The sequence below is a fragment of the Lingula anatina genome, chromosome 9 (assembly GCF_051362555.1).
Source record: "Lingula anatina isolate TDL-2025a chromosome 9, LinAna3.0, whole genome shotgun sequence".
NCBI classification, from domain to species: Eukaryota; Metazoa; Brachiopoda; class Lingulata; order Lingulida; family Lingulidae; genus Lingula; species Lingula anatina.
The window spans coordinates 11925569-11939873 of NC_141775.1; the positions used below are offsets into that span (position 1 = coordinate 11925569).

The window sequence follows — 14305 nt, forward strand, 5'->3', positions numbered from 1 at the left end:
TAAGCAGATGTTAAAGGGATAACAATTGTTCATATAAGATCAATAATTCAGAATAAATACATTGTAAAGAACTTGTAGAAATACAATGGATAAAAAAATCTATTTTGCCACCAAAACAGCAGTTGTCACAATTATTCTGGAATCTGTGCTGTACTTACCAACCAACTACATGGACCTTCATAGATGGATTTAAGTATAGAAAATTGTGGTTTACCCCAGGAAATCCATTTATGGCAAAACAAACAGTTTTCATCCCTTTAAGAAAAATTTGCATATTAAAATATATATATATATATATATATATATATATATATTTGAAAATAGCATTCACACTTGAGAGAATGAAAAAAAAAACATTATTCATTAAATTATTCAAGCAACAATAATTCTGATATATTATTTTAAAACGACTTTACATAATTTCCATGCTGCTTTTTAAAGAACCAAAATGAAAAATAAATAGATGATATTTTTTTAAAATAGAGAAATTAATTCAAACAATGTCGTTGTCAGCCACTGATCGGATAAACCAGATATGTGTTATATCGGTGTGTAGTTGGTTTGTAACACTCTTTTGCGTTTGGAGATTGAAACATAAGGAGCAACAACATTAATTACAAAATTTTGCAGTGAGAAGTCAGATTTGCATGGAACTTTTGGTTTATACGAATCAGGATGCAGACAGCAAATCCATGGAAGAAACCGTATGTCTGCGGGTTATGTGGACACCAATTTGTGCATTTGCTAAATTTAGGTAAGTGCACTACTGGATTAATCTCTCTCTCTCTCACCAGAAAATAGAAATGTACTTGGAGAGCACAGGTTGGGAAAGATTTTTTCCACTGAGCTCCCCATGATATTTAATATTGCATGTTACATATGCTTAATTTCATTTTTACTTCTGAAATGCCCAATCAATTCAGAGTAGAAGTGGCCAAAATAAATAAATCTAAAAATAATAACAACAACAACAACAACAATAATAATAATAATAATAATAAAGGAAGAAAATATCCCAGAAGAGTCAGTCTTGTTTACCTTGTTACAATCATTCTAAAGCAAAGTCATTTGAAAACATAATGGGGATAGTACTACTGGTAGCAGATATGTGATTAACAACAGCCTTCATCCCACAAAGAATTGTATCATCTGCGTTATGCTCTCAGAGTTACAGAGATAGTTTCTCCAAACAAACAAAAAGTGAGATGGTGGAATATTAAAGTGCATTAAGGGGAATTGTTAGCTTTTTTTTTTTTTTTTTTTTTTTTTTTTTTTTTTTTTTTTTTTTTACTTATCCAAATCACTACTTTTTCATAATTTTTTTTCTCTAATGGTTTAGGATTAACAAAAGTCAAATCAACTGTATTTTTTAACCAGTTTAAGTAAATTTTAGCATTTGGCTAAATTGGCAAGTGTTAATGCTACATCAGGCAATTTAATGTGAGTTTAGCTGTTATTATTGTAACCATCCATTTAGTACATATATTGTGACCTTAGAATTTTTACTTTTGTCTTCTTTGTTTTATGGAAGTTCATTGTATATTTGCTCTTCTTTCAACAATGAAAGTACACTGCCATTTTGCTGTGTAAAATTTGAACACCAGAAATGTTTTGTTTTCAGGACTCCATGTGCGCACACTGCACCTCAACAAAGAGAGTACCTTCAAACCAAGACAGAGCAAAAGATATCCCAAAGATATTAAAAAGAGTGTTACCAGTGGTGCCTGCAAAACCAGTAAAGATAAACAAAACTATCGGGAAACAGAATCAGTACGCATGGACAGGGAGAAAGAAATTCACCTGGAACAATCAAGAGTGCTTGATACAAAAACTGATGAACTAATAACTCCTCAAACAAGGAGAAAAAGCAAAAGAATAGCATCACGGAAGATGACACAGAAAGACAAACATTACACATCGCGGAACATGACACAGAGGGATGGACTTGGACATCATTTAACCAGGGATGTAAAAAAGAAAACTGCTCATCAAAACAAGAATGATAATCAGGATGTGTCTGATTTTGAATCATCAACAACGCCGGACAGATTTGAAGAAGAGTATTCTGGGATCTCAGTTTTACTGTATCCTGGGAAAGAAACTGCCACGCCCCCTTCACACCCTGAGGATCCCAGTGTCCAAACCCAGGGACTCGGTGTTCTTCACCCTGGGGATGGAGGAGAACATCACACAGAGTCCAGCTCTGACTCAGGAGGGACGGATCAGTTCTTTTTGAGGCTGCCAAACGGCAAACGCTTCCTCATCCAGAAAGAAATGGAAAGTACCGTTTTCAAGGAGGTGGACTCTTCTGCAGAGGAGGGAGAAAAAGAGAATGTGTTAACGAGTTCAATGGTGACCTGTAATATTTGTCAGAAGACTTACACGGGTATATATTATATGAATTTGCTTTTATAATATAATAGTAAAGTATTTTATGACATTTTGTATATATTAAAGGGATAATAGCTCTTCGTATGAAATCTACATTTCACAATAAAAACATTGTGAATAACTCACAGAAATATAATATATTCTGTTTTACCACAAAAAACGGCAGTTATAGCTATTATTCTGATATCTGAGCTTGTCTTTAGACCACGTGACCTCCATTGATGGCCATACTCTGTTAAAATCTCTTAAGAGATTTTAACAAAAAACCAAACTTTTTAGAAAAAAACCAGGGACTAACTTTGAATGTAAAAATGGATTCATTAACCATTGGTAAGTATGGGAAAATTGTTGTTTACTCCAGGAAAATTCATTTTTTGGCCGAAAAGAAGAGTTACTATTCCTTTAATTTATTATCTTCTTATAACTTATACACAATGATTGGCAATAATGAAAATACAAGACAGTGGGAATGATTGTTTTCATTATCAAATAGAATTACAAAATATCATATCTGATATCATGATTACTCTTCTGGCATAGAACAAATTGATTCAATTTAGTTTGTGCCATAAACTAATTTTTTTATTTACAGCCAGGAGCATAAAGTCGCACAAATGCCGTGAGATCTGTGAACGCTGCGGTCGAGTCTTCCCACACATGAAAGCTCTTCGAAACCACCAGGCGTATGGTAATAACTGCGCTGACAGGGTGCTCCCCCTGGTGTGTGACTTGTGCGGCTATGTTGCTAGCAATAGACACAGGTGGAAGGAACATGTCCAACAGCTGCATTCAGGTACGGTCAGGTTTACGGTAATGAATCTTATCTTTTCGATGGGCAAAAATTATCAAACTTTCAGATGCATAATTCTATAATAACAAAAATTAAACTTCTATATAATATTTTTTGCAGTTTTACTGCATAGAATAGAACTGTAGAGTAGTCTGCTTTTTAATTTTTTTTTTTTTTTTTTTTTTTTTTTTTATTTATTGCGGTTCAAGTACATTTTTTACAATGACTATGACCTAACAGTATACATAATATAATCATATAACTAAAATTACAATAGTAAATTACAATATTGTTTGTACAATAACTGTGATCACTTTTTACTTTTTACAATTGCAGTATACGCTCGTTACTTTGGTTGACTAGGTGGTGGTTGGTTGAGAATATTTTTTCTTACCTTATTACACATTGTGATATAGTGGGCCACATTCTTTATAACATGTAAATCGTTTGACTGCATTATGCATTTGAACTGACCCTCTGGGGTTTGTGTAGGATCTGGTTTTAGGATCTCCCTGTGTTTGGTGAGTAAGGGGCATTTTAAAAGAAAGTGTATTTCGTTTTCCACTTCATCTGAGCATAACTTGCAGATCCTTTCTTCAGGGGGTATTGATTTTGGTTTTCGGTATCTGCCTCTTTGGATTTCTAAGTCATGTGCCCCTGTTCTAAATTTTGCCAAATTTTGCATTTCATGTTTTGGTATAGGTGCTGTTGTGTACGCTTCCCTTTCATAATTTGTTTTAAATAATCGATATGTACGTAGTATGCTGTTTTCTCGCTCTATTTCTTTGAGAAACAAAAGGGTATAATGACTTTCCAGTGCTTTTTTTACTTCTGCTTTGGAGGGGGTATTAGTCTGTGTTTTCATTAGATTTTGAGTAATGTATTTGATTTCGCTTGACCAATTTTTTACCTGTGTATCCTGTTTTGTTTCATATTCATACATTGTTTTTGCCAAGCGCTGCTTTGGCATTTCAGAAAATCTTTGCCAGTAGGATGTAGCATGACCCATTATGTCATGTGTAATTGGGAATCTACCTAGTTCTGCTTTAGCTGCTATATTACTGGCATTGCGCCTCACACCTAAAATGTATTTGCAATAGTTATTTTGTACTACTTCGAATGGCAAAGTATTCATGTATTTAAGAGATTTTATGCTTTTAGATGCGATTGATGGTCCCCAGATTTCGCATCCGTACATCAGTATGGGTTTTATAAGGATATCGAAGAGTTTTAAATATGTCTGGGTCATATTGTGGGTGGTGGACTGTAAAGCCTGCTTAACTGCAAAAACCGCCTTCATGGCTTTACCTTTCAGATCATCAAGTGCGCTTTTGAATGATCCATTCGATTTGAATTTTATCCCTAAATAATTATATTCATGTGTTATTTCTATTGTTTGATGGTCTATTGTGAAATTCATGTTTGGTTTTTTGCCTGACTTACTAAATATCATTACTTTCGTTTTGTTGGTATTGACTGTGAGCTTCCATTTTTTGCAGTAGTCCCCCAGATTGTCAAGACTTTTTTGTAGGCCCTTTGCAGATTTAGATAGAATAACGAGGTCATCAGCATATAAAAGGTGACTGATTGTAGTGTTGGCATTAATTTTTACGGGATCACATGTGCTATTGAATACATTTTTCATATCATCTATGTAAATATTAAAAAGCATTGGACTCAAGCTGTCACCTTGCCTTATTCCTATATCTGTCTTAAAGTAGTTTGTGCGTCTTTGGCCAATTTTGACACACAGCTCTGTAGTTTGATACATGTGTTTTATTGTTCTATAAAAGTTTCCTCCTATTTTTTGTTTTAATACTTTGAGGAATAGACCTTCAATCCACACGCTATCAAAAGCTTTTTTAAGATCTATAAAACATGCGTATAACTTATTATTCTTATTGATGAATTGGTTAATAAGGCTGTTTAGAATGAACATATTGTCTGAGGTTCTATATGTAGGGCGGAACCCTGCTTGTTCTTTAGAAAGAGATTCACATTCTTCGATGTAGGAGAGAAGCCTTGTATTTAGAATTGAAGTGAAAAGTTTTCCTAAACAGCTGTTTATACAAATTCCTCGGTAGTTTTGTGGGTTCGAGGGATCTCCAGACTTCAGCAGTGGCTTTATCATACCTTTATTCCAAAGAGAGGGGAATTTACCACTACCTAGGATTAGATTGAATAGTTTAGCCAGTGATTTAGCTATGAATGCGGCAGACGTTTTTAGCATTTCATTAGAGATTGTATCTTCTCCGCATGATTTTCTGATTTTCAGAGCTCTGATAGCTGATTTAATTTCCTTGATGGTGATGGGGTAGTCCAACTTTTTGAATTGTTCTTGGTCTAAGTGTTTTTCTAGGTTGGCTAGACTTTCGTGTAAGTTCTGATCATTTGGAGAGTTCTGACTCTCACCTAATTTTTTAAAGTAGTTGTACCAAGTATTGGACTCAATGTATTCCGATGAGTCACTTTTCATTTGCCCCTTCAGTTGCCCTATGATTTCCCAAAATTCTTTAGGGTTTTTATTTTCCATGTGTAATAGGTTGTTCAAAATATTGTTTTTCATTTGCTTCTTTTTATATTTTACTAGTTTTTTGTATTCTTTTGTTGCTCGATGATAACTAGTTTTCAGTGCCATATTAAATGGGTCTCTTCTCAGCTTTTTTCCTAGTCCTATACTTTCTTTTCTTAGTATGTTACAGTCCTGGTCGAACCACAGTTGTTTCATTTTGTGTTTGGATTTTTTGTTAACATGTGAACGCCTTCTTTTGAGTGCCCGGTTTGCTGCTGATTCCATTATGTTTGTGAACTCATTCACTGCATCATTTACTCCTGATTCGTTATTAGCAAAGGAGGTGCATTCGTAATCTATAATTTTTTGCGTTATTCCTACACTTATGAAAACCTCTTCAAAGGCTACTTTGGAGTCTTTATCCCATATAAATTTGCTTTTAATATTTGTAGTTTCATGTTGTTGTGTTTTTTTACCTTGTGTTGTTTTCATTTCAAGAATGCATTCCAGTAAACAATGGTCTGAGATATAGTCAATGGGGTTTACACAGAAATTTTTGATTGATTTGAATAGGTCTGAACCAACCACCATGTAGTCTACCACACTATATCCATTATTACTGTGACATGTATAGTATCCGAGGGTATCTCCCTGCTTTCTACCATTTAAGATACGTAACTGTGCAGAGATGCATAGGTTGACCAGTGAGTAGCCAAAAGGGTTAATTTTGTGGTCCAGATTATTTCTTATCTTTACTCTTTTATCACAGGTATAAGTGTTTGGAAGTGGCACTCTGTTTACTTCATCATTCTCTATGTAATCTTTCATATTGTGGGTACGGCTGTTAAAGTCACCAGCTAACATTATATCTCCCTTCTGGCTATATAGAGCGATTTCCTTTTCTAGCACGTCATAAGTGCTCTGTTCAATTGTTCCACTTGTACTATTCTGTGGTTTTATATAAACAAAACAAACAAAAATATCTCTTTCAAAGCCGAAAAACTCTCTTGTTAGCCGTACCCATAACAGATCTTCACTACTACTATCTACTCTTGTGATACCTTGCTTAAGAGTTTTTCTGTAGTATACTACTATGCCACCTGAAGGTCTACCTTTCATTTTTTTCTTATTTCGAATTTGGTGAAAATGTACATAATCACTTCCGGGGAAACTTACATTTGATCTAATGCTACTCCAGGTCTCTACAAGACCCACTATATCATATTTAGAGAGTGTATTTACAAAGTAAGTGTCCTTAAGTTTTTCACTAAGGCCATGAACATTTCTCATTCCTATTCTAAGGTTTTGAGACATACTTCTGAATATTGGATGCTTAAGAGCTTCTAGTATTTTAACTGTCTTACGTCTATGCAAGCTTTCTAGATTCAATTGTATCATTTTCAGTTTTTTTAGACTGGATTGTTTACTGCGTTTATACCATTTTTCAAACTATAGGTATTGATTGCATTTAAAATCAACTTCCAAGTTCCATTGGCGTAATAACTATAATTGTTTGAACTCAGTAATCTAGTATTGCATATGATCTATTTGGATGTAATTCTATCAACTGATAACAAACAACAGCTTAATAACTACATTGCTTTACAATTACTTAACTGTCTACAGTGACTTACCACAGCCCATCTTCTTCGGCTTCTCTATTGAATGCTTTTGAGGGGCTTAATTATGTATATGGTACCAGTATGTTATATATTGAGATTCATCGTTACTGAGAGGTCTCAGTTTTACTTTATCTTTTAAAGTCCGTCTTAAAGTCCGTCTTGTTGCAACCACCCAATAGGAATGTTCTGACCTTTAAAAATTTTTTCTTTAAAAATACAGTATTTGTTAAATTCACAATTTTCCCCCATTGAAAAGGTGGAGTTATTATTGTGCTTAAGTTTTTTAACCAACATTTAGTATATATAACAATAAATATGCATTGCATTGGCTGAAATAACAACTTGGTAAATAAAAAATGAAAACATTTGAAGCCTTTATATGGCTTTGACTAGTAACCTAAATGAGAGTCTTAAGGGATAAAAAGGACAGCACTCACAATAGATTGCTTTGGTCTTGTTGTTGGTTCTCCTAACTATCTGGTCAATTCATACTTGATTGATAAAATATATACCACTTTTTTTTCAGATGTTCGGCCATTTCAGTGTTCTGTCCCAGACTGTAACAAAAGCTTCAAGGTGAAGGCTGCTCTACAACACCATATCAAATATAGGCATGGAAGTAAGTTACAGATAATGAATTCACAGTCACAATGAAGTGATGTTAGAAAGCATGCTGTCTTTAACAGTGGATCACATGATAAAAGGGCTTACACTTTAAAACGAGTAATTGTACCACCAGCGTTAGCGCTGGCGGTACACATGGTTTCGGTCTCGTCCGGATCGTTCCGCCGGCTCCGCCGGCTCCGCCGGCTCCGCCGGACGGCTACCGTTACCGCTTCTCCTCCTAGACGGTAAGGCCCCCCATACCCATCTCATGGATTTAGGTCACCTATAATCTCAACTCGTTCCACGTAAAATTTGGGCTTTGTCGGTATTGGGGTCTGGGTGTGGCACTCATTGCAATGCACCCTTGTCCAAAAATGGCAAAATTAAATGCTAATTATCTACCCTACGGAAGGAGTTAGGGGAAAATTTTCTACAGACGGCTTTCCAAAAGTCATATGTGTAGATTTCAAATATACCCTCGGATTTGACCTTTGACCTTTACTTCAAGGTCAAATGGGCCAAAATTTTCAAAAAAATGAAATTTTTTACGAAAAAAAAATTTTTTGCCCTGTTATTCAGACACCACACAGACTTAACCAATAATATTATTGGAAAGTGTTACCCTTCAGGTCATCTTTCATCTCCGTGAATTTGGGGTCAATCGGTGCATTTTCACAGGAGTAGCGGCCATAAGATACCGAAACTGAAAACTGTCTCTAATTCGGGAACCGTTAATGCTAGAGACCCATTCTTTTTTGCATTTTGTAGAGCATGTAAAGCCCAACACTGGAGGTGGTCTCGGTTTTTTTGTATTCCATACGGTTTTCGAGTTACGCTGTATCAAAAAGTACATATTGGTGGTGAAAGGAAAATGTACGGAAGCCCACTGGTGCCATATGTAGAAAAAAAAATTATCTCGAAATTTCGAGATACTATTTTGAAATTTGAACAAAAAAATTTACCACCAGCGTTAGCGCTGGCGGTACACATGGTTTCGGTCCCATCCGTTCCGTTCCGCCGGCTCCGCCGCCATGTTACCGTTACCGCTTCTCCTCCTAGACGGTAAGGGCCCCCGTACCCATCTCATGGATTTAGGTCACCTATAATCTCAACTCGTTCCATGTAAAATTTGGGCTTTGTCGGTATTGGGGTCTGGGTGTGGCACTCATTGCAATGCACCCTTGTCTAAAAATGGCAAAATTAAATGCTAATTATCTACCCTACAGAAGGAGTTACGGGAAAAATTTCTATAGACGGCTTTCCAAAAGTCATATGTGTAGATTTCAAATATACCCTCGGATTTGACCTTTGACCTTTACTTCAAGGTCAAATGGGTCAAAATTTTCAAAAAAATGAAATTTTTTACGAAAAAAAATTTTTTTGCCCTGTTATTCAGACGCCACACAGACTTAACCAATAATATTATTGGAAAGTGTTACCCTTCAGGTCATCTTTCATCTCCGTGAATTTGGGGTCAATCGGTGCATTTTCACAGGAGTAGCGGCCATAAGATACCGAAACTGAAAACTGTCTCTAATTCGGGAACCGTTAATGCTAGAGACCCATTCTTTTTTGCATTTTGTAGAGCATGTAAAGCCCAACACTGGAGGTGGTCTCGGTTTTTTTGTATTCCATACGGTTTTCGAGTTACGCTGTATCAGAAAGTACATATTGGTGGTGAAAGGAAAATGTACGGAAGCCGACTGGTGCCATATGTAGAAAAAAAAATTATCTCGAAATTTCGAGATACTATTTTGAAATTTGAACAAAAAAAATTTTTATCTCGAAATTTCGAGATAGCATTTTGAAATTTGAACAAAAAAAAAATTATCTCGAAATTTCGAGATAGCATTTTGATATTTGAGCAAAAAAATTTATCTCGAAATTTCGAGATAGTATTTTGAAATTTGAACAAAAAAAATGCTATCTCAAAATTTCGAGATAATTTTTTTTTTCAACATATGGCACCAGTCGGCTTCCGTAAAAATGTGCAGTACGGTAATGGATAATAAATTTTGAACTCCAGAAAAATAAAACATAATGCTTGGCAAAGCAGACAACTTGTGGTCAAAAATGACATTATTTTATCAAATTTAAACTTCTGCAACTTCAGAGAACCTCCCATTTCAAGAACTTTGACCAAAATGACCTTTTCTTTATTTTAATTAATTTTTTCTGTAGGAAATTTATGGCACATTATGGTAACTCCAAAATTATAACATTTAGTCCCTTATATCTCCAAAACTGGCAGAGATAGGTCCATAGTTACTATTGAAGTTGAATAGGAAGTCATATACTGGCAATCTTACTGTGACCTTGACATTGACCTTTGACCTACTTTTCACCATGAACTGAACTTTGCAAATTTTGCTTCCCTTTTATCTCCAAAACTGGCAGAGATAGGTCCATAGTTACTATTGAAGTTGAATAGGAAGTCATATACTGGCAATCTTACTGTGACCTTGAAATTGACCTTTGACCTACTTATCACCATGAACTGAACTTTGCAAATTTTGCTTCCCTTTTATCTCCAAAACTGGCAGAGATAGGTCCATAGTTACTATTGAACTTGAATAGGAAGTCATATACTGGCAATTTTACTGTGACCTTGAAATTGACCTTTGACCTACTTTTCACCTTGAACTGAACTTTGCAAAATTTGCTTCCCTTTTATCTCCAAAACTGGCAGAGATAGGTCCATAGTTACTATTGAACTTGCATAGGAAGTCATATACTGGCAATTTTACTGTGACCTTGAAATTGACCTTTGACCTTCTTTTCACCATGAACTGAACTTTGCAAATTTTGCTTCCCTTTTATCTCCAAAACTGGCAGAGATAGGTCCATAGTTACTATTGAAGTTGAATAGGAAGTCATATACTGGCAATCTAAATGTGACCTTGAAATTGACCTTTGACCTACTTTTCACCATGAACTGAACTTTGCAAATTTTGCTTCCCTTTTATCTCCAAAACTGGCAGAGATAGGTCCATAGTTACTATTGAAGTTGAATAGGAAGTCATATACTGGCAATCTTACTGTGACCTTGAAATTGACCTTTGACCTACTTATCACCATGAACTGAACTTTGCAAATTTTGCTTCCCTTTTATCTCCAAAACTGGCAGAGATAGGTCCATAGTTACTATTGAACTTGAATAGGAAGTCATATACTGGCAATTTTACTGTGACCTTGAAATTGACCTTTGACCTACTTTTCACCTTGAACTGAACTTTGCAAAATTTGCTTCCCTTTTATCTCCAAAACTGGCAGAGATAGGTCCATAGTTACTATTGAACTTGCATAGGAAGTCATATACTGGCAATTTTACTGTGACCTTGAAATTGACCTTTGACCTTCTTTTCACCATGAACTGAACTTTGCAAATTTTGCTTCCCTTTTATCTCCAAAACTGGCAGAGATAGGTCCATAGTTACTATTGAAGTTGAATAGGAAGTCATATACTGGCAATCTAAATGTGACCTTGAAATTGACCTTTGACCTACTTTTCACCATGAACTGAACTTTGCAAATTTTGCTTCCCTTTTATCTCCAAAACTGGCAGAGATAGGTCCATAGTTACTATTGAAGTTGAATAGGAAGTCATATACTGGCAATCTTACTGTGACCTTGAAATTGACCTTTGACCTACTTTTCACCATGAACTGAACTTTGCAAATTTTGCTTCCCTTTTATCTCCAAAACTGGCAGAGATAGGTCCATAGTTACTATTGAAGTTGGATAGGAAGTCATATACTGGCAATTTACTGTGACCTTGAAATTGACCTTTGACCTACCTTACAATGAACTTAACTTTGATTGCACCATTTTTAGTTATATATATTTTTTGCATATTTTGAAAATTCTTGTTGATTGCATTTTTACAGCTTGTCAAGCACAAGACTGGTGGCTGCACCCCTTATTTTGTGTATGTGGGGGTCTATACGAATGCGCTTGCTCCAGCTGGTGGTACAATATTCGGAGGCGGTATCGCCTCTCTGATCCTCTAGTTTTAATTAAAATTTTATTAAGATATTGAATGAATACCTGTCCTTTTTGCCATTAAGATAAATGTCTCTGTATAAAAATGTTTTATGTTTTCATTGATGTAAGTTTTTCTCACTAAGACTGTTAATTGGTTAAAATCTCTTTGTGTCTTGAAAAAATAAACTCAAGAAGTTTAATTGCCTCAGGGAAGTAAGATCATTAACTGGGCAAACAGATTCTTAGAGTCCATTGTAAAACCAGCTGATGTCATTAATTCAAATATTAGTCTATAAACCCGACCTTTACTTTTTTTTTTACCACCACCAACCCTAGATTTCATTACTAAACTCTCTTATTTTAGCTACCGAGAGAAAAGTAAAATGTGAGATTTGCTCAAAAACGTGGCACCATCCAGCGCAGCTCCGGACTCATATGAAAACCCACAGCGGTGAGTGGATGCATCTGGAACAGGCCTCCTAAAGGGATTGAGCATTTGCGAGCTTGAGCCTGAGATTTCTGAGCATGAATGCCCGTATTAACAACTCGAGCCACGTATTAATACCCTAGGTTCTAGATTTTGATATTGCCAGCTCGATCTTGATTTCATATATAACCCAGATCAGCACTGTAACGTTAACACATGGAAAGGTATAGTTAATAAGCTAACTTTATAGTGCCCTGACACTCAGGGTACGAATTAAGTACCTGGACATAAAATAAATAGCCATGAGCACAACTTTATAACACACAGATAGCTCTGACGACGTGTGCTTGTCTACTAATTTTACGTTGGGGCACTAAATTCTTGGCTCCTATTGTTCATTTCAGCATAGGTCCTCACAAATCTAAGGCTCGTGCTAGCATTCGCAATTATCGTTTATGTGGCTTGTGTTACTCTTTTAAGCTTTTAGTCACAGTAAGATATTTTTACATTGAGCAGAATACTAATATAGTCTGTTCCAATACACTTATACAGACTGAAATTATAATATTGTGGTTGTTACCAAAAGAATCACTTAATCAGAGTAAAAAAGCTGATATGTGCTGTATTAATTAGTAAACTTATCTTGAAAAGGGCTCACTCAACATTTTCTTTTAACAATAATTGTTTGAAGTAATAAAATAAGTGTTGTTTCATCACCATTTTCATTAAATATTTGATGTACAAAAGTTTTTGTCCTCTTTTTTTTGCAGGGACAAGAAACTACGAATGTGAATTGTGTCTCAAAACTTTCACCACCAAGAGTAATCTGGACCAACACAGTAAGACTGCCCACGGCAACACTGTGTACAGCTGCGCCCTCTGCCACTTCACCACAATACACAGAAACTCCATGAAAAGACACATGAAACTTGTGCATAAAATCCTGGAAGCTACTTTCATAGGAGAGCAGCCCCCTGGCGGTGTGGCTGTCACAACTCTAGATGTCGCCACTGAGGCTTACACTGATGATGACAATACCATAGGTGGCAGCACTGAGGTGTACACTGTTGCTGACTCAGCAAGTTGTGTTGATGCAACTGTAGATGGCAGCACAGAGGTGGTGTACACTGTGGAAAACACACCAGCAGAGGGAGACACCGTTGCAGTGGAGTCACCGACTGAGGGAGCACCATCTTTTGTAATCCTTGAAGAAACAGCTGCTGTAGAACCTGGACATATAGTTGTACAGACTGATTTAGAGCCCCATTTAACGCAGTGATGGAGCCTAAGACTGAGTTTCCATACCTAAATCAATCTAACAGGATCAGTCTATCTCCAAGGGGTTTCTTGCTAAATTGCAATCAACTTAAGCAGCTTAGATGTTTGTCATACCTGCTGAAGCAGCTAGGGGTAATTAATCATTTAGCTGCTTCACTTCACGTGCCAGACATCTAAGCCACTTAAGTTGATTGCAGTTTAGTGAGAATTCCCTTGGAGATGTATCGGTCCACAGTTAGTACGATAGGGTCTGGGAATGTTACCTAAGTCCCAGTATTGCAGGCAGTCACAGCTGGCAGAAATTTTAAATACAGCGCCATCAGTTATAATTTAAAGATACCTCAGTATATTGAGTAAGTCTGAATCATTTACAAAACACACTTTGTTTTTACGTGTTATTCCGTATTTGAATAAAAGAATACCAATCATTTACAAGACTGTAACCTTATAATACAAGATAACTTTGGGAGGCGATGGCATCGTGAGGTGTACATGTACGATGTGGTTAACGAATTCTTCTCAATTTATAATCACCCTTTTTTATTCTCTCTGGTTGAAAACAAAAATTGCGCATGTATGACGTCTCATGCAATCACATAGGTAAACAACAACAAAAATCTACACGAAAATTGGTAACGTACGTAACGGTAAAGCAGTACCGGATTTTGAGGTGGGGTCAGGAGGGTCCTGACCCC

At 35.9% G+C, this 14305-nt stretch overlaps 1 protein-coding gene across 1 annotated transcript; it reads left to right on the forward strand.

Moving 5' to 3' along the window:
* The first annotated feature begins 567 nt into the window (after nucleotides 1–567).
* Nucleotides 568–14052, forward strand: LOC106157610 (uncharacterized). The gene is made up of 6 exons (XM_086995577.1): nucleotides 568–754; nucleotides 1622–2386; nucleotides 2984–3184; nucleotides 7842–7934; nucleotides 12270–12356; nucleotides 13103–14052. The coding sequence occupies exons 1-6, from the start codon at nucleotides 676–678 to the stop codon at nucleotides 13609–13611; spliced, it is 1734 nt and encodes a 577-aa protein (XP_086851703.1). The 5' UTR covers nucleotides 568–675; the 3' UTR covers nucleotides 13612–14052.
* Nucleotides 14053–14305: the final 253 nt, after the last annotated feature.

Bases quoted from the DNA above. Each gene is read 5' to 3' on its own strand.
- LOC106157610 (XM_086995577.1), top strand. From the start codon at position 676: ATGCAGACAGCAAATCCATGGAAGAAACCGTATGTCTGCGGGTTATGT. The intron at 755-1,621 runs GTAAGTGCACTA...TTTTGTTTTCAG, and splicing joins TGTGCATTTGCTAAATTTAG to GACTCCATGTGCGCACACTG. The intron at 2,387-2,983 runs GTATATATTATA...TTTTATTTACAG, and splicing joins TTGTCAGAAGACTTACACGG to CCAGGAGCATAAAGTCGCAC.